The sequence below is a fragment of the Psammomys obesus genome, unplaced genomic scaffold (assembly GCF_907164565.1).
Source record: "Psammomys obesus unplaced genomic scaffold, mPsaObe1.curated_primary_1811, whole genome shotgun sequence".
Lineage (NCBI taxonomy): Eukaryota > Metazoa > Chordata > Mammalia > Rodentia > Muridae > Psammomys > Psammomys obesus.
This window is the reverse complement of record NW_026596088.1, coordinates 965,347-985,086: the sequence shown is the minus strand read 5'-3', so window position 1 is coordinate 985,086 and position 19,740 is coordinate 965,347. Positions and strand designations below refer to the sequence as shown.

Sequence of the window (19,740 nt, the reverse complement as noted above, 5' to 3'; positions counted from 1 at the left end):
TGGGAAGATGGGCTCTCAATGGAGAATGTGTAAAATTTGCCTGCAGGCAAGAATGTAGTACACTTTCTTGGTAATTGGTGGGAAGGGCTCAGCTCACCCTAGGGACTACAGCGTAGGCCATCGGACCCCCGGCCTGGTGGTCCTGGACGCCCTGAGGAAACAAGCTGAGCAAACAGTAAACGGCCTTCCTCCACGGCCTTCTGCTTCAGTTTCTGACTTCTGCCGATTTCCCACAGTAATGGGGTGTAACCAGAGAGGTAAATGATAAGATAAACCTTTTCCTCCAGAAGATGCTCTGGTCATGATGGGTTTTGTTGTTTTTCCTCAAGACAGGGTTTCTTTGTGTAGCCATGGCTGTCTTGAAACTCATTCTCTAGACCAGTCTGGCCTAGGACTGAGATTCGACTGCCTCCCCTGTCTCCTGAGTGCTGGGATTAAAGGTGTGTGTGCAGCACACTGCCCGGCTTAGGTCATGTTTTATCACAGCAAGGAAAACATTAAAACACTCTCAGCGCCCTGAGGCTCTGGGTTCAGACATCTGTATGCTATCATCCAAACGACACCTTACCTTCTTAGTCAGCAAACAGCCCCACAAACCTCCCTTGAACTTCCGATTCTCCTGCCTCAGCCTCCCAAGGACTGGGATTACAGGCTACACCTAACCATTGCATCCTCACTTTTATTTTTAAAGATTTATTATGTATACAATGTTCTGTCTGCATGTACACCTGCACGCCAGAAGAGGGCACCAGATCTTATTATAGATGGTTGTGAGCCACCATGTGGTTGTATGGAATTGAACTCATGACCTCTGGCAAGTGGGGAGTGGGAACCCAGGACGACCTGAGGAAAAAGCAGCGCAGAGTTGAGTCTCTAAGGATTGGTCCTTTCCTGACAGCAGGAGGAAAGGGCTCCCAAGGTGAGCTGCATTCTTCCAGTCTCTGTCATGATGCCCAGCCTCACAGCAGGCCCGAAGCAACTGTAGGCTGAAACCTCAAAAACTGGCACAAGAGGGATTTTTCCTCCTTTAGGGGGTCAGGGAAGGAAAGCAAGAAAAAGAGGGAAAGAGTGACTGGGGCCAGGCATGGAGAGCTAAAATCATCAGCTCCACTCAGTAGTCTAGGGCTGGCATATGGTGAAATTTCAAAAACAAACGAACAAAACAAAAACCACCTTCCCAAATACCTTCTAGTTTGGGGACTAGTGTTAGGTGAAAATAAAGGCGCAGCTGGGCATGCTGGCACACCTCATAACCTTACAGAAATCACCACGAAACGTTTAAGGGGCCAGTGAAGACGGGACAGATGCTGAAGGCATTTGCTGTCAAGCCCGACCACCTGTGGTCAGTCCCAGGACCCTGCACGAGAGATTAACTGATCCCGTGATGACGTCCACATGTACATGACCTGGGTGGATGCGCGCGCACAATTTTTTTCTGTAACTTTTAAGGGTAAAGCAGTTGCTTCACCCGAGGCTTTGAATGTAATTCTACACACCAACCCGGGCAGGGCCATCTGCAAACTGCCGGCTTCCGCTCCACACTGAGAGGAGCAGCTGCACAACACAAAGTGGACTCAATGGAGGGAAAAACCCTCAAATCTGGGTGGGCTGTGGGGCAAGGGTGGAGGTGAGAAACCCCAGAATGGCAACATGGTAACCGTCCAACAGGCGCTAAGCAACAGGCTGAAGTACCCGGCTGTGTGGGGCTGCTCGCCTTCATCCCAGAACTCCTCAGGCAGAAGCAGGCAAATCTCCACGTCTGAGGCTAGCCTCCTTTACATAGCGATTCCAGGCCAGCCAGCGCTACACAGACCCTATCTCTGGAGGGGGAAAATAAAAAAAAAAACACCAAAAAAAATACTGCCAGGTGTAAGAGGCCAGACAGGAGATCACATGATGTCGAGTTCCATCTATCCAAAACACCAGAGACGGGTGTTGTCCGGGTTGCCGGGGCTGGAGAATGAGGAGTTGTTGGCTAAAGTAAAGTTGTGATTAAAAATAATTTCTAGATGTGTATGGGTGCTTTGCCTGAGTGTTGTCTGCACCTGCAGACATGCCTGGTGCCTGCAGAAGCCAAAGCATCCGATGACTGTGGGCCATCGTCACCTCGGTCCTTTAACTGCCAAGCCCCTTAAAAAAAAAAAAAAAAAACATTGTAGTTTTATTCCTGGAGAACCAGGTGGTTTGCTCAGCATTTGTGAAGCAGAGGCAGGAGGATCTCCCTAAATTCGAGACCGGCCAGGTCTACACAGTGAATTCCAGTACAGCCATAGTATGCAAGACCCTGTCTCAGAAAAAAACAAAAAAGAAAGCCAAACGATTACTAGCTTTGAAAACTCCACGGCTGAACCACCTGGAATATACCCAATCTCAAAAGCTAAGCAGGGTTGGGCCTGGTTAGTGCTTGGACGGGAGAACTGGAGAACTCTTATGTCAAAGCACTAATAGGGCTAGTTCAAGAGTGGCTGTGGCCTCGAGGGTGGGTGTGTATTCACTTTCTAGGAGTGCTTTATCAAATCACACAATGTAAGCAGCTTGACACAGATTTATTATCTTACAGTTCCGGAGGTTACAAGTCCACAGTGGGTTTCACGGGCTATCACTGTGGAGCTGCACTTGGCTGCCTTTTCTGTTTCTCCAGGGCACCTGCTCCCTGACACCCTTTCTTCTCTATCTTTCACCTCCGCTCTCTTGCTGAGCATTTCTCAGCAACTCCTCCAGCGTAAGGAGCCCATGATTACAACGGTCCCATCCAATAATCAAAGATAATCCCCCAGTTTTGAAAATCCTCAATTTTGTGCATGCCTTTAGTCCCAACACTCGGGAGGCAGAGGCAGGCAGATCTCTTGTGAGTTCAGGCCAGCCAGGGCTAGTGAGACCCCATCTCAAAAAACAAAACAAAAGAAACAACAAAAACCAACAACAAACTCAATGTCACCATTTCTGCACAACCCACCCCCTTCCCACATACAGTACTATCCACAGGGTCTGGGGCTCAGGATGTGGTTTTCTTTGGGAATCAATTTTCTGCCTTCTCCTGGGTGTCATCGGTGAAGTGCACTCAGAAAGCACGAGGGGAAGAAATCAGCTTTAGAACAGGCGGATCTGAGGAACCTGGAGGGCTCACCTCAGGGACACTCCTGGGGTCTGGCTCACCTAACCCCTGTGAGCAATCACTCCGGCTATGGACATGCCTGGATTTCACCCATCCCGAGACGGCAGCTTTTCACTCAAAGCCAGTTCCTTTTTAATCAGGAACACCTTACGCTAACTGCAGGATTCCTGCTGTCTTAGCAACACAAAGTCAGCTGGCTTACCACTAATAGGCTTCTTCTTAAAGTCAGAGAAACTGTGGTCCAGGCTGGCAGCAAACAGGGTTTGCCGGAGTAGTTGGGGGTCTCTGCCTCAAGCCCCCCAACCAGGCCAGAGCCTGGATCCTACTACCCTGTAACTCTCAGGGTGCCCCTCGTGGACAGGTGAGGTGGGCACACAGCAGCACTGGCGGGTGAGGACTGTTAGGTCCCTGCCTGCCTCCCACAGGCCCCCACTGCACTCAGGATTCCTGGAAGGGGCCAGTCCAGTGCTGTTTCTCAAGGCACTAACCCTCTGCCGGAGATGCTGGAGCCCAGGAATTTTATGCTGCAGGGCTCGACAGAACCAAGCAAGAAAAAGCTTTATGCCAAGAAAGGTCAGGGGAATTAATGAGCTCTCCAGGAAGGCCCTGTCCCTCTCTGAGCCTGCAGAATGCATGGTGGTCCTGAGGCACTACTCAGTTTACACTTCACTCAGAGCTACGAGAGCTACAGAGAGGGACAGAAAAAAACAGACTAGGGAGAAGAGAACCCATGTTTCAGAGGCTCCCTGTGCGTTCTCAACAGGCTCTCGAAGTCTTCCAAAAGTCCCAGCTGCAAGAGGCTGCCAGGACAGAGAAGCTGAGCTCCTAAAAGCCAAAGGTCAGCAGAATGAGGACTTGCAGGGGAGCCTGGAGGATGGGGTGACTGAAGGGAATTTTACACGGCAAGCAGAAGTCTAGGTAAGAAAGTCACAGGACACCTGATGGGCCCTACCTCTGCCAGCAAGGGGGGAGGAACAGAAGTGAGGTGGTTCACGACACCAGAGAAAAGCCTCTGGGGAAAAATCTCTCCGGAGGAAACACTCCAGGGCCCAGGTGATGCTGACAAGAGCTCAGAGAAGCCCTGGTTTCTGGCCATCAGCACAGTCAAGGCCCTGATACACACTCAAGGCTTTTATTGGGTAAGAGAAACTGGCTGAAAAGTGGCCCCCCCATAGCCTCACTGCCCAGGGCAGCTGGGGCCTCCTCTGCCAAGTCCAAGAAAGAAGGGGCTGCCACACTGGGCCCTCGGCAGGCTCACGTGTAGAGGTCAAAATCAATGCGTTTGGAATTGTAGAACTGGCCGCCTGGAGGGTCCAGCTTCCGGCAATAAACTCCATCTGGGAAGTAGCCTTCGCTCACCCAGGTCTGTAAGGAAAGAGGACAAAACTGAGAAAAGAGGACAGAGGCTGGGATGGACGGACAAGATGGGGAGGGGCTTACCTGCATCTGGGCACTGGTAAAGGGTCCATACAGCTCGGCATCGCCCGTGTTCTCCCACTTATACTCCCACATCACGTCCATCAGCCCATCCCCTGCTGACTCTGCTTCTAAAACAATGACGGCATTTGGGCCTCAGGTGCCCAGTCTCCTGCCCACACTGTCCCTCCCGTGCCCTCCGCACTTACCTTCTCGATGGGCAGGGGTAGGGGTGGGGGTTTCCAGCTCCCCCTCTGTTACTTCCTCAGCAAACATGTCCAGGGAGGGTGGAGGTGTGGGGTCTTGGGGTCCCTGGGCTCGACATCCCAAACCCTTCAGTCGCATAGCCAACCGTTCCCTTGTCTCCTGGTATACACCAAGGTTGCCCCGAGCCACCATCTGATCAGCCAATCCGGAAAGCCGGTCTAGGCGCTGGGGGGAACTGGGCCTCCCGGTCCCCCTGCTGTCCCCTTTGCCTCCTCCTCGGGCCCCCAGCCGCCTAAGTGCCCCAGCCACTGTCTCTCTTGGCAACATCAGCTCCAAAAGTCCCTCCAGGAGGGCTTGGGCACTCATCGGAGTCTGACCCAGGCTGTCTTCGTCCTCTGAGTCTGAAACCTGGTGCTTATCAGGGGGCCGTTCCTTGATCTTCACCTGTAAGGAAGAGAGAACTATCACTTCCTACAGAACTTCCCCCGTGGGCCCAGGCCAGCACCCTCACTCCCAAGCCTAAGCCAGGGCAGTTCCCGGGTCACACCCAGTCAATGTTGTCCAGCCAGCTGTCTCGGATCTGTGCATCCTGGTTCAGGAAGTAGTTGCCGTCAGCATCGAAGTGGCCTTCCTCCATCTCTTCCTGCAGGTTGAAAGGTGTGATCCTCACACCCCCCTCACTAGGGAGCGTAGCTGCTTCCTGACCTGTACCAAAAACATGGGGGCCCCATGCTAGGCATGCAAAAGAAAAAAAACGGGCACCCCTCCCTCCTCCATATCCAGACTTGTCCCTCCAACATAGTTCACGCCTTGTGAGTAGCTCACCTTCTACATCCTCTGAGGCCAAGATATCGTATTTCCTGGACCCCTCCTCATCATCATCCTCCTCATCACTGTCTAAAGAGTGTTTGCCTTTGAAGCGGCTGCCAGGGCCCCCTGCTCCGGCCACAGGGTCCACCAGCTGTGAGCAGAAAGCAGCAAATGAGAAATGCAGATTACTGGCTAGTTCCCCAAATATTTCGGGACCTTTATCCAAACTGGAATCCCTCCAACCCCGGTGCACCGGGAAAAACTAACCCTTTCTTTGGCTTCCCAGCTTTCTTCCTATCAGATTTCTCTAGCTTCTTTCCCCTCAGTTCTCCACAGAGCGTAGGAATCTGGGCATCTCACCTTCTTTTTGGGAACACTGATTTCATCATCATCATCCTCATCTCCCACACCTTGAAAAGTCACTTTCCTCTTTGGCATGATTGGCAGTAGACTTCCTCCAGCTGGACCGCGGGGAAAGACACGGAGTAAAGAAATCAGATAAAGGAAAAAGGACCGAGAGCGCGCCCAGGCTCCACAGACATTTTCTTCTTGCTAAATGCCAGGTCCCGTCTGAGAGAGAAAGGATCACTAAACTATCTGAAAGAACTAGTAGGCAGGACGTCCGGAACTGGCTTGGCCCTTCAGAGGACTGCGTGAAGGATCTCCGCCCCCGCGTGGACCCCGCGGGGACTCCTGCCCGGGAAAAAAAAGCTGGGCTCCCCTACGTCATCACTCATCCTACCAGCCCGGAGCTACAGAGCTCAAACACCTCTCCCACCCGAGTGCACTCAGAGGCCGGTCGAATCCAAGAGCCGGCGCCCTAGTAGCCTCGAACCCCCAATTCCACGCAGCGACCCGCTCGACCACGTCCGGCTCGGCCTACGGACCGGAGCCGAAGCGAACCCGCAGGCCCTCGAACAGGCTTACCCGCTGGCGCTCCCCTAGGAACCCTCGGTCAGGCGGGGAAGAAAAGGAAAGATGCTTTCGCTGCTATTACATCCGAGGCACCCGCCTCTCTCACCCGGAAGAAGACTGAGAAAAAAAAAGAAAAACGCCATGAGGGACCGGAAGTAGCTTCACTCCTCTCCAAAAGTCGGCGGGCATGGGCGGAAGTACACCTTTAGTCAAGGCCGCCTCTCCGCAGGAAGTGACGTAGGACCGACCAAGCCTCGCGTGAGCTCCGTGCTGCCTCACCCGGCTTGAGGATGGCGGGAAGTGTTTATTATTCCTCTGCCGTGGAGGCTCTGGTGAGGACGTGGCGCTCTGTCTGCTCAGGGGTTCCGAGGCCTGGTGGAGGGGCGCAGGCCGAGCAGGCTTCAGTTTGCTTTTGTGGATGGGGTTCTGCACACCTGACGGCAGTCAGGAGAGACCCTGATTTCCAAGCCTGACGCAGTCCCAGGACTCGGAAAACTGAGGCAGGATTGGTTGTGGGCAGTCTGGAATACAGCCGCTCGGTCTTTTAAAAAAGCCTTGCTTCCCCAGAGTCCTGCTTCTGACTGTAAGCGCTCAAGCATTTTCCAAACCCAGCTTCTTTTAGGACCCAGGAAGTCATTTGACCGTTAACCACTCGATGCCTAGTTTCTGTAGTGGAACAGCCATCACAGGTGCAATGGCATCGCTGCCCAGAACCCAGTCAAAGTCCATAGTGCCCTGCCCCCAGAAGTTCTTGAGCCAGTTGCCAGCCTACCCAACGCCTTAGCAAACTGCCGAGATGCAATCCAGCGCCTGCAGAGGTGGGGCCAGGTGAGACCTTTCGGTACAGTGAGGTCTCCATCTCAAAGCCTGAACACCCTTGGGCCAGATAGCCCAGGTGATCCTGCCGGAGCTGGAAGAGGGCGGCTAGGTAGACCACACCTTGCTCTAGTATTTTATACCATTCTGAATCACCACGCATCTTCACTGAAAGTGTGACATCAGTGTCTCCCGTGGGAACAGAACACAGGTCTTGGGCCAGGAGGGCCTCTTGCTACAGGAAAGGAGCCTGAAACACCAGTTCTCAGCCCAGCTAGCTCATCCTGAGGGGAACTTTTTATCTCGAGACCACACATCCCTGATCCTCACCCACCTAGTGGAGCTGATCCACTGCCAAGTGGAGCTCTGCCTCACAGCCACATAAGTCCATGCCTCCACCATCCTGACTCCTGGGCAGAGGGGGTGGGCTACAATGCAGCCACAGAAAACAAGAGCTGGCCGGTCGGTTGTGTGCACCCGATGCGATCAACTGAAGGCAGCTAGTCCACCCGGAAGCCCAGTACCAGGAACTGCCAAGCCTCTAAGAACCTAGCGCGATCCTAAAACAGGTGGCTCTGCAGCCACTCGCAGGACCCCTTCAACTTCCAGGAGCTGCACAAGCATGTGGGAACTATCCCAGGCCTGCAGGCTGTGCAGAGTCCCAGGAGGCCCGTGACAGTGGAGGAGCAGATCCCAGGCAAAGCTGAGGCAGGAGCTGGACAACTGTCTATTGATAAGATAGGGAGCAAGGCTTCACTATGACCCCCTTGGGGTCAGATGACCCTTTCGTAAGGGTTGCCTGAGATTATCAGAAAAGGCAGATATCTGCATTATGAGTCATGGCTGTAGTAAGTTATGAAGTAGCACTGAAAATTTTATGTCTGGGGGCGGGGGTCACAGCACAAGGAACTGTGTCAAAGGACTGCAGCATTGGGAAGGTGGAGAACTGCTGGTCTAGATGTTCCTGCCAAGATCAGCAGCCTGCACCCAAGGGGGCCTTGGGCTTTCTCTCTGGCTCCCTCCCCTTACTCTACAACCCTCTTCAAATAAGAAGGCAGGAGACAGCTCCAGGTATGACAGCAGGTTCTTTTTCCGGTTCCTCAAAGCGCCACAAAAGCGCCACTGGGGTGGGACCAAGACAGAAGAGAATGTAAACACTGGGTTCCGCCCCCTGGACTCAAGGGAAGACCCTTACTCAGAAAGGGGCTTGATGGCTGGAAAGGAACAAAATGAGAGCTAGGTTTCCTGATGAGACAGCAGAGAGGCCTGAGCATACAAAGCAAGTGGGTTAGGACAGAGCAGGACATGGGTGGGAAGGAAATGGAGGACATTTCTTTGCACATCCCCTTAAATAAACTGGAGTGAAGCACTGTGGAAAGGGGAAAGGACAGCACCCCCCCCCCCCAGGCCAACCTGACCTTCTGTACATAATTACAACATAAGGATATCCAGGAGAGAAAACACAGCCTTGGCCCCAGAAAGACTGGGGTGACAGGCAGGGCCCCAAGACAGGAAAAGGAACCTAGCTCCACCATCTAAGGGAAGCCACTGGAGAGTAAGAATCTGCAACTGCTAACTGCCATTTCCAAGAGTCACCCATCTGGTGACTCCTGTCGAATTAAGACAGCACCCCAGAAGGAATTCATAGGAGTGACAGAGACCCAAGCTGGGCCTAATTGGACAAAAGAGTCTCCAGACTTGGTCACTGTTACCCTAAGAAACGTAGCTGTCCCATGCACTGTGGCTGCCCTGGCCATGTAGGGATCAGCAGCTGGCAAGGACTCAGGGAAATCAAGCCACTTTCCTCAGAAAAAGGAAGAGCCTGCCAAGGGAGCTGGGAGAACACCCCTGTCCGGCCTGTTCTTGGCTGAGGAAAAGGAGGGCCGTGCCATCCAGACCCAGCAAGAGGTCAGAAGTAAGCATCCTGCCGGGCCTCAGCTGCTGACTTGTCCCCATCATCGTGGGGTGCTGGGGGCCCATCTGCCTTTCGACGCAAGGAAAGTTTCCGGCTTTGGCCCTTCTTCTCCTGCTTCTGCCGCTCCTTCTCCTGCTTCTTCTCTTGCTCCTTTTCCCACTTTTGCCGCTCCTTCTCCTTCTTCTCCCGCTCCTTCTCCTGTCTCTGCCGCTCCTTCTCCTGTCTCTGCCGCTCTTTCTCCTGACGCCTGGTCTCCTTGCTAGTGCCTAGTGGGGTGCTGTTGCCAGTAGGTGAAGGAAGGGATGGATGCAGTCCCTCAGCAGTGACAACGGCCCCAGGGACAGGGCCAGCACTAGCCCTTCTGACAGGTGGTGGTGGGGAAGGAGCCCCTCCAGCTACCCGGGAGCCTCTGCTCTTGAGACTAGGGAGGCTGAGGAGGCTGGAGGAAGGACCCAGGGGTGGCTGCTGCCGTCTGCGTTCCTCATGGATTGCTCGGGAGCCATGCAGTCGCCGTGAGGGCCGATACTGCAGCTCTCCCCTAGTTTCCCGCCACTTCCTCAGCTGGGTTGCATTCTCCCGCTCAATCCATGCTTCTGTCACTGGCAGGCTGGTTACCTAGACAAGAGGACATGGGAGGCAGAGTATAGACAGGTGTGGGGATGGGTTGAAGTGGGTCAAGGTATGCTGAGGTTCATGGCCTACCTCATGCACCAGGAAGTCCTCCTGCATACAGTGCTGTGGCAAGTTTCGAAGCTGCTCCATGGTTTCATACATGCCTTGACAGGAGCGTAGCTTTTCCACAGAACCCAGTGCGTGTCGAAGTAAGACCAGAGCCACTCGGAAGATGATCTTAACGCCTACAGGGTCAGAGATGAATGCAAAGAGAGATCAGGTCCAGGATCTCAACCTGTCTCTTGGAGGAAAGACAGCCCCTGTTGCTGTTTTCTGCCAGCCTTACAGGTGAAGAAGGTTGCTATGGGTTGCAGATTTCTTGCAGAGCAAAGAGACTCTAGGTTGGTGGCTGAACCAAGATGGGTCCTGTTTTTCCATCATGCAGACTGCTTATTGTGAAACCTAGGCCCAACAATACTTTTGTCCATGGGCCAGCAGTAAAGTGACCAATCCTAGCCCCCTCAGCCTAGATGGCCACTGAAATACCTTCACAGAAAAACATGTCCCAGACACGTAGCACTGAAGCCCAGGGGAGGGTGCGGGCAAAGATGCACATGAACCATTCTGTCATGTAGAGCACGGGGTCAATTCGGTGCCGCCGAAGGTGCCGATGTGCCAGCGGAGCAGTTTTGCGCAGGATTGCAAAAAAAATTTCTCCATCCAACTGAATGGCCTCCTAGAGATGATGGGAAGAGCCATGAGAAGTGGGTCTGGCTTACTATGGCCCCCTCAGGGTACAATCAAAGCTGAGAGGGTGTCTTAACCTCAGTGCTAGAGGGACAGGACAAGTGAGGCAAGGCAAGGACCTATGGCAGCCTTGGGGAAAGTCACAGCCCCAGTGTACCCAGCTTCCAGACACTCACCAGCCCTGCACTGTAGTAACCTGGGAGGTACTTGTCGCAGATCTGTACCAGGCACCAAAAGGCTTGCTAAGAAGGGCAAGAACAAGAGGCAGGGATGGGGCCTGAGAAGCAGGGAGTAGGCAGCTCTCCCGTCACCACGGTATGCCAAGATCTTCTCACCCCCACCCCAAACAGGTCCACTTATGCTGACCTCAGCAGGCATGTGCATGAGCAGCACGGCAGCCACTGGGGCTTGGGCCTGACAGTAGCCCTCGTCAGGCCTGTAGATGGTATAGGCCTTCAGGATTCGGTACAGGTCCTGTTGCCTAAGGGGAGTGCAGAAGATGGCAGTCACCAAACCTGCCCCTAGCCTGGACTAGCACCCTGTTACATCAAGCTCCAAGCTTGAATCAGAGCTTTACCACCTCTACCTGCCCAGCCCTGCCTACCAAAGGTTCAGCATCAAAACAGTCTAGGTCCTGGCCTTTCACCCTTGGCTGCATACCCATTTCCCTATTTCACCTGCAACCACCCCCAAAGCAATCATGGTCATTTCCCGAGGAACCTATCAACAGCCACAACATCGGCCCTCCTTTGGAACCACATGCTTTTTATACTCCAGGGCAGGCAATCTGTACTGAGCTTCATCAGATCTCCCAACATGTCCAGTTGTCCTGGTTCTTGGTAAAGGCCAGGAAGCCAGCTGTTCCTCACACCTTTCTCTCATCTCTGTATGGAACCAGATCTGTGCCCTCGCCCTGCTTTTTTCTTGCCGAGTTCCATAAGTCTGGTATTTCCATCTACTCAAAAACAGCTTTCTGCATTCCCAAGTCTGAGCCATACTACATCCTGAACTTCATTCACATGCTCTCTCTTCCCCTCCACAGCTACTTCCATCTCTGACCTCTTCTCCTGCCCAAAACACCTACCGACCTCCCAGATCTCCCTGCCTGCAGTCACTGCTGATACTTCTTATGCCAGCACCACCCCAAAACCAGTCATTCAGATGTGATCCCTTATACCTTATCACTATTACTTTTAAAACATTTTGAGACAGTGTTTCATGTAGCCCTTGCTGGGTTCCAACCCTCTGTGTCCAAAAATGACCCTTGATTTCTGATCCTCCTGCCTCCATCTCTCCAGCACCAGGATTACTGGCATGTACCATCACACTTGGTTTTCTGTGGAAAGCAGACTCAGGGCTTCAGGCACGCTCAACAAGCACTCTGCTGAATGAGCTACATCCCACGCCTGTTTACTAATGTAGTGACAGACCTTATGATGCCGATTATTCTCCCTAATACATCACAACCACCAAACTACACTAACAAGACCCTGGGGCCGGAGAGACGGCTCAGCAGTTAAGAGCACTTGTATTGCTCTTGCAGAGGACCAGGCTTAGCTCCCAGCACTCACAGACACGGTGGCTCACAACCACCTGTAACTTCCGTTCCAGAGGATCCCACACCTCTTCTGACATCGTTGGGCACCAGGCATGCAATAATATAGCTTCCATCATATCCACCCTTCTGCTTATGACTGGATCCCAGACTTCCTTTCTGCTATGAGTGTGCCGCCTTTTCTGCTTCATCAATTTTTCTCTTCAAATTCCCATTAGTATACTAATAATCTGCTTTTTAAATGATTTATTTTATAGTACTAGGATTGATCCCAGGGCCTTATGCATGCTAGGCAAGTGCTCCACCACTGAGCTAAGTTTCCAGACTTGCTGTTGCTTTTTTTTTTTCCTTACTGAGGTTGTCAGGCTTGTCAATCAAGTACCTTTACCCACTGAGCCACCTCACTAGTCCTCACTGTTGTTTAAAACAGCATCCCTTAATCCCACTCTCCCCTCCAAAGAATAGTTTCTTTCCTTACCTAGTCAGCCAAGTTGCTCGAAAAAACACATTGTCTTCCATGTCCTCCTTCCTACACTCTTGGCAGGCATTTCCCTATGCTCCCCACAAAACTAATTTTATCAAGTCACTAATGAGACAAATGTAGTGGCTCACACCTTTAACCCCAGGACTCGAGGCCGAGGCAGGAAGATTTCCAGAACTCTGAGGCCAGCTAAGCTATACTTTGTCTCAAAACAAAACAAAAAGTCACTACTAACTTATACAGTATTATGACCAAGCTAATTCTCAGACTTTATGAACTCATCCCTCAGCACCATTTCTTGAAGCTGGTCCTCAAAGCATTTCTTCACTTTGCTTCCCAAAGTCAGAAGCCCCTTCTGCTATGGCTTCTAGTGTTCTTTCTATATATATATTTCACCCTCTCATTCTCAAAACATTGGTACTTCAGGGCTCAAGCCTTGATTGCCTTTTTTTTTTTTTTTTTTTTTTTGGAGACAGGTCTCACTATGCATGTCTGACTGGCCCAAGACTACTTTGTTATAGACCAGACTGACCTGAGACTCCCAAGGACCAGCCTGTCTCCCCAGGCTGAGATTCAAAGATGAGTGCTACCACACCAGGTCCCGTCTTCCTTTTGTACCTACACTTGCTGCCTGGCAACCTCATAGAGTCCCATGGTGAGCCTAATCCTTCCATAAAATACATTTTCAATTTCCAATTTATCACTAATTTAAACTTCCTTCCTGAGCCAGGCAGTGGTGGCACACACCTTTAATTCTGCAAAGGCAGGTCGATCTCTGAGTTTGAGGCCAGCCTGGTCTACAGAATAAGTTCCAGGAAAGCCAAGGCTACATAGCAAAACCCTGTCTCAAAGCAAACAACAACAAAAACAAACAAACAAACAAACAAACAAAAACCCCTTCTTTCCTGAAATCCAAATTTATAATATATTGGGTACCCAATCTGCCAACATCCCCTGGATATCCAATAGGCAACACCTTCCTAGTTTGAGGCAGAGCCTTACTCTAATAAACTTGTCCTGGAACTCAAGATGTATGTCAGGCTGGCCTTAAATTCATGACAACCCTCCTGCCTCAGCTTCCTAAGTGCTGGTGTGAGCCCTCCCCCCAAAGTCTACCCAAGTACCTGAGACTATAGGCATGAGCTACCAAGTCTGACTCTTTAAAAACTTCTGGCATAACCCAAACCTACCTTTTCTCTAATTCTGATCTGTACTCATAAGTACCAAGTCTCTCATACTTTCTGCTCCTGAACCCTGTCCCCACATGCTCTCCATTTTCCTTTATTGCTTTAAACTCCTCTCCAGTGCTTATCACTGCTTTCCACACTCTCCTTCCTCTAGGACTGTCTGCTCCCACAGGAAGACAAGCTTTTCAGTTTTAGTTCATGGCTGTCGTGTGTGACAGAAGCAGGTACTCAATAACCATGTGCTGAAAGATGAACATATTTGTAAAAATGTTATTCGAACTAGGCATGGTAGCACATAGCTATAGTCCTAGCACTTGAGAGGCTGCAGCAGAGGACTGAGCTCCAGGGCAGTCAATACCCAGCAAGTTCAAGGTCACTTTCAACAAACAAACAAAAGCTGGTTGTAGCTGCATAGCCTTTAATCCTAGTACTTGGGAGACAGAGATAGATCTGAATTAGAAACCAGTCTGGCCTACATAGTCCGACCCTAGCTCAAGGAAAAAAATAAATAGTATATACAGAAAGAAGAAAATATATATACTTCATGAAGTGCATGTAGGGCTGAGAACTTAGCTGAGTGGTAGAATACTTGCCTAGCATGTGAGAGGCATGCTATCAACTCCAACACAACAGCAACAGAAAGGCCATAGAAGCACCTAAGATCACCTTGCAGACTATTAAGGTATGTATATTTCATCTTGAAGAAGCTTAACCTACAGAATAAAAATCCAAGTGCCGTGGCTCTTGGTGATCTGGCCCAAACTTCTTTTCCAGATTCAGCTCTACAAAAACCCACTGTCCAGACACTGCTTATACATCCTCCCAGGAAGGAAAACCCCTATCCACAAATCCTCAATTAGTCCTCCATGGACCTACACAAAGGCCCAAATTAGAATCTCTCTCACAGGACACCTCTTCTTGTTTTGTTTTGTTTTTTTTTTTAAGTAATAAAAATTTAATTAGTGTGCAAACATTAGACATTTGAAATAGTCAGTCTCTCAATATATAAAATGTTGAACCAAATTTGACAGGAGATAGGTACAGAAGGGAAATTAACCTCAAAACCTCAAAACTTCTATAGATATATAATACCAAGTTAATGACTTCCAAATGTTAAGAGCTAAAACATATAATGCTAAATTTTCAAAGCATTTTAAAACTTTAAGTAGTAGCCACAGGAGTATTTAGACTGCAATGTTAGTAAGAGAGATACAGTACAGCTTTACTACTTCAGGTTTTAACATGCCGTATTTTTTTGAGACTATCAAACTCCCATCATTGTAATAGCCGATACTGAATGGACACTTCTTTTAACACTGCTTGACATCAACCATTTTAACAATCACCCTCCTAAGAGCCCTCCAGAGCAGGAATTGCTTGGACTAAGCCTCATTATGTACCCAGAACCTTCAAAAGATGTTTGCCACTGTCCCACTCAGTCAGGCTCTTACCCATGCCCTCCTCGAGCAGCAAACATCTCATGGAAAGGGAACTGACGATGCAGGTCCTTCTCAATCACATCCAGCCACTTGGGGTCCCCAGAAGCCCGTTCCAGCTCCTGCAGCGGGACAGCAGGGATTACCTCAGAGTCTGGGAGAGTTGATTTCTCCTGCCACTTATCCCCACACCCCAGAGTTGCACAAACCTCAAACTTGCCCGGGTTCTGCTCCAGGAGTTCCTTGCTATTAGACAGGTACTGCCAGGCCTTGGCTCTGAGAGAGGAAGGGATCCCTTTCCGGCAGCGCAGCTTTACCTAAGGCAGAGTAGCATCTAGGGTGACAGCTTCTAAGCTGGAACATTCTCCCAGCTTTCCCCAGCAGCCATCAGGCTCGCAGAGACATTCCTCCCACATGCCAGATGTGACGGCGACATTGGACATGGTCTGGCTACAGTTTAAAGCTCCTCCTCCTTAGGCCCAAATACCACTGATCCTCAGTGTGTTAGCAGGGCAGATATTATTAGTTTCCTGGGCTTTTCTGTACATCCCCACTACCCCCACCTGCCCTTGCACATTGCCCAGCCCACCATACAGCCCTCAGACCTTCTCGAAACGCCGTGACAGCCACTTATCCCAGTTACTGAACATCTCCAGCCATTTGAGCTCCCGCTGCCGAGCCACATCCACAGGAATTGAGCTCTCTCTGTAGAATTGGAGTAAGTACGGAAGAGGTCAGTGGCAGTAGTACAGAGCCAGGCTGCTGGAGAAACTGAGGCTGCCAGTTCCCTCAGGCTCAACTCAAAAAACTGGAAATTGTATGAGATCAAAATGTCTCATTACAGCGATCTAAAGCCTTGTCCACCACACTTTAAAAGGCTTCCTTCCCTACCTGATCTCTACATGGAGAGTTTAAATCCCACTTCTGACACATCCAATCTTGGTATTATTGAAAAGATACATTCTGGTTGAGAATGTAGATCAGTGGTACTGTGCCTGTCTTGCATGTGAAGGGCCCTGAACTCAGTCCCAGCACTGACAAAACTAATAAAGTATAAACCACATTTTGTATTAAATCTGGATCTAAGTCCTAGTTTTACCATCTATTCATTGTGTGACCTTGAACGAGTCACTTGACTTTTCTAAGCCTCAATTTCCTCATTTGTTCGGTAGGAGAACGACAACGTCTAACTGAAAGGATCTGTAAATAGCCTGTAGCAGGGGCTCAGGGAAAATGGCCTTGGATGTCTCATTTTAGCCTGCGAGACTCAAGATTTTCTGGACCATCTGTGACTTCCTCTCTGCAACCTCCCCAGATTCCCAAGTAAATGAATTCTCCTGCCCTGATGCTGTTCTGTCAGCTCAATGTTCAAGGTGCTCCATCTGTCTGGAAATGGTTGGTGACCTACAGGAACCAGTTCCAGCGGAACAAAATGGAAGAAAGAACATGGGTTTTAGAAATTCCAGACTAAGCTCAAAACCCAGTCCTTTCCCTTAGTGGATATAAGTCTTGACATGTGAGTAACCTGAGTCTCTTCCTCAGCTATAATTGGGATGCCACTACCTATAGTTATAAGGACTGGTTAAATAGGAGCTAAAAGATGTTAATTTATTTTGTGCTGGAAAGTCCTTAAACAGAGATATCATCCCTCATTTCATGTCTGTCATAAATCAGTTCCACACTCTCTGGGCCTTTTCCATCCCCAGGAACATTAGTGTACAAAGGGAGGGAAGGACGGGAGCGATGGCTCAGCTCTAAGAGCACTGATGCTCTTGTAGAGAACCAGGGCTCAGTTCCCAGCATCCACGTGGCAGCAAGCAACAGTATGTAATTCCAGTTCCAGAGGATCTGAAGCTGTCTTCCGGCCTCGCTGGGCCCTGCATGCACATGGTGCACAGACCTGAATGCAGGCAAAACACCCATATACGTACTTCGCTAAATCTTAAAAGGGGGGATCCACTATGACCTAAGAGATGCAAGGACAAAGAGCCACACAAGAGTTATTAATTATTACAAGGACAGTAGGTATCAGGGGAGGCTTCTTGGAGGAAAGGACATCAGAAATGTACCAGAGTAGGGGAAGAACATTCCGGACAGGTGGACAAGCCTTAATAGCAATTCACTACTAATTTAATACGGAGCCTGACAGACGGGTGCTGACACCAAAGAGGCTAGCGTGGCTGGGCAGTACTGAGCCAGTGTGCAGCCTAAAGAGCTTGGACTTTACCCTGTAGGAGAAAAAAAGTGTTCATGCTAAATTGTCACAACCAATCTTGCCTTAGAGGTAATTCCTCTGACATGGAAGGCAGATTCTCAAGTGACAAAGTCACAAAGCTGAGAAATAGACCCAGCACAGTGCCTGACACAGGAGCAATATTCTAAAACCAAATCTGAACCAAGTTCCTCTGGACAGGCTAGTACGGAGGACTGTCCACTAGTCACACAGATCTGTGTGATTTGAGGTTGGCAAACATACTTTTGTTTCTTACGGGCTGGAAGAAAGTGCAGGAGAAAGGTCCAGGGTCAACCTTCAGTTAGAGTTCAGTCTGAACATTGGTGTCCAATCAAGTTTTGAAGTTTGTTAGCTCACAAGCCCTCACTCTATTACTCTTCCAACCCCCACCTTCCTGATTCAGATCCTCTCGAGCAGAATCTCACATCCAGGTGCTCACAGAACCCTCTGATCTCTAGGCTAAACCCAACAACTATATTGAAACCAACTGTTTAGGCATTCCCTCCAGAGGTGCGCTTTGAAAGTCTACTTCAGTCAGTGCTCAGTTCAGAGCCTGGCTGCAGTGTCCTCAGGCAGCGCCCTAGGCTGAACGAACTAACCAGGTTACTGACTAGCAAGCAGGTTAAGGGAGCACAGGAACATTGGTTAGGATCCAGAGAGGGGGAAGGAAGAAGTCAGGGCAATCACACCCCCACCTTAGGAGTGACTCAGGCCCCTCCCTGGAAGGAACTAGGAAAGCTCAACCAGGGCAGGGGAGATGAGGAAATGGGGAAGAGGCCACCCCCATCCCTTTCCTTCAGTGAAAATACAAGACTGCCCTCTCACAGGAGCCCTGCCTGGAGGGTCTCCCCTCCAACCGGTCTTCCTCACCCCACCATTCTGCCCTGCTGCCATTCTGAAGGTGCCTGCATCCCTCCTGCCCTCAGGGGCCAGAACCCGGGCCCAGCCAACCTTCCAGAATATCTGGCCTTTAGTTAAGAGTTTCAAACGAAGCAGCTGGTACCTTAGCTGCTTAGAAGGTATCTCACTCAACCCTTCACTTCACAGCGGAAACTGAGGCACAGCAACGGGGACACCACTAGCTCAAGGACACAGGCCTACGCAAGGTCTAGGCTTAAGCCTAGATGACTGCCTGCATCCCTGATCTCCAACTCTGAAGCCACAGAAACCTCAGGATGCTCTGGGCCCTGCAGCTCCTGCTAATGACTCCCTGGGTCAGAACTGGCCAGGTGCATCATTTTCCCTTCCCCCACCTCCGCTTCCACAGGCAGCCCCACGGGTGCCCACTGTGTACTCACAGGCTGCCCGAGTACTGACTGCCCCCAAGGAAACCATACTTGTCCGTCTTGCGCAGGGCCAGCCCGTTTATCTCCGAGTCTGAACCCAAAGAGCTCACATCATCCGGCAAGGACTCCAGGGTCCCGGACATGAGGCTCACGGAATCCAAGTAGCTCAGGGTGTCCGGGGCCTGCCCTCGAGGCCCAGAGATGCCAGGTCCTAGGCTGGACGTGGAGCCCAGGTCTTGAAAGTTTTCAACAGGCTCCGGGGCTGGGGTCACCGTCACCACAGCCACCGGAGCCTCACACGTCCCGGGAGGGGCCGCGACAGGCCCTGCTGAGGCTGATGTAGCAGCTCCATGTCCACCTGTCACCTCTTCTGCTCCACCCCGTGCAGTCACTCCTGAAGCCACTGTGGTTCCCGGCTTGGGGGCAAGCGGGGGTTTGGCAGTCAGGGCTCCAGGTGCCGTTCTGGAAGGGGTCCGAGTGGGGGTCCCCGGTCCTGGGACAGGCGAGGCGCGAACCTCTTCCGCCTTCGGAGAGTCCGTCCCCGAAACCGAGGCCACCGACGTCTCGACTCCTGCCTCTGCCGCCGCCGGTGCGGGGGGCTCCTGCGTCTTGGCGGCTTCGGGCGAGGCCTCCAGGGTCAGCACCACCACCGTGCTGCCCGGGGCCGCCGTGGCTGGCGTCTGCGGCGATGCTGGGACCCAGGCGGGCCGAGCCTCCCCGGGGGCCACCAGGTCGACGGGGGCCGAAGTGGCCGTAGTCACCGGCGGTCCGGGGGCCACCACTACGACCGGCCCGGCCCGGGAACCCCGGGGCGGAGGCGAGGGGGCCGCGGGGGCGCCGTGACGGCGCGGCGGGGCCACCAGGGGCGCCGGGCCCGTCTCCATGGCCGCGGGCCGCCCCTCACATCCCCTCCGCCGGGGAGGCCGCAGAAGGCGCTGCCCCGCAGGCCGCCCGGAGCAGCCCGCCCGGGCTGCAGAGAGGGCGAAGGGCGCGGCTCGGCGCGCGCCGG

The 19,740-nt window shown here is 51.7% G+C and overlaps 2 protein-coding genes across 2 annotated transcripts; both read right to left on the bottom strand.

The window, feature by feature from the left end:
* Positions 1-2,529: 2,529 nt before the first annotated feature.
* Cd2bp2 (CD2 cytoplasmic tail binding protein 2) lies at positions 2,530-6,633 on the bottom strand. Its single transcript, XM_055627279.1, has 7 exons — positions 6,476-6,633; positions 5,909-6,009; positions 5,564-5,699; positions 5,286-5,443; positions 4,741-5,182; positions 4,556-4,662; positions 2,530-4,480 (listed from the first exon to the last, which is right to left on the bottom strand). Exons 2-7 carry the CDS (start codon positions 5,984-5,986, stop codon positions 4,370-4,372), a joined length of 1,032 nt encoding a protein of 343 aa, XP_055483254.1. The 5' UTR covers positions 5,987-6,009; positions 6,476-6,633; the 3' UTR covers positions 2,530-4,369.
* Positions 6,634-8,345: 1,712 nt separating this feature from the next.
* Positions 8,346-19,734, bottom strand: Tbc1d10b (TBC1 domain family member 10B). Its single transcript, XM_055627278.1, has 9 exons — positions 18,744-19,734; positions 15,818-15,917; positions 15,422-15,529; positions 15,228-15,334; positions 10,920-11,034; positions 10,730-10,795; positions 10,353-10,542; positions 9,897-10,051; positions 8,346-9,809 (listed from the first exon to the last, which is right to left on the bottom strand). The coding sequence occupies exons 1-9, from the start codon at positions 19,613-19,615 to the stop codon at positions 9,189-9,191; spliced, it is 2,334 nt and encodes a 777-aa protein (XP_055483253.1). The 5' UTR covers positions 19,616-19,734; the 3' UTR covers positions 8,346-9,188.
* Positions 19,735-19,740: the final 6 nt, after the last annotated feature.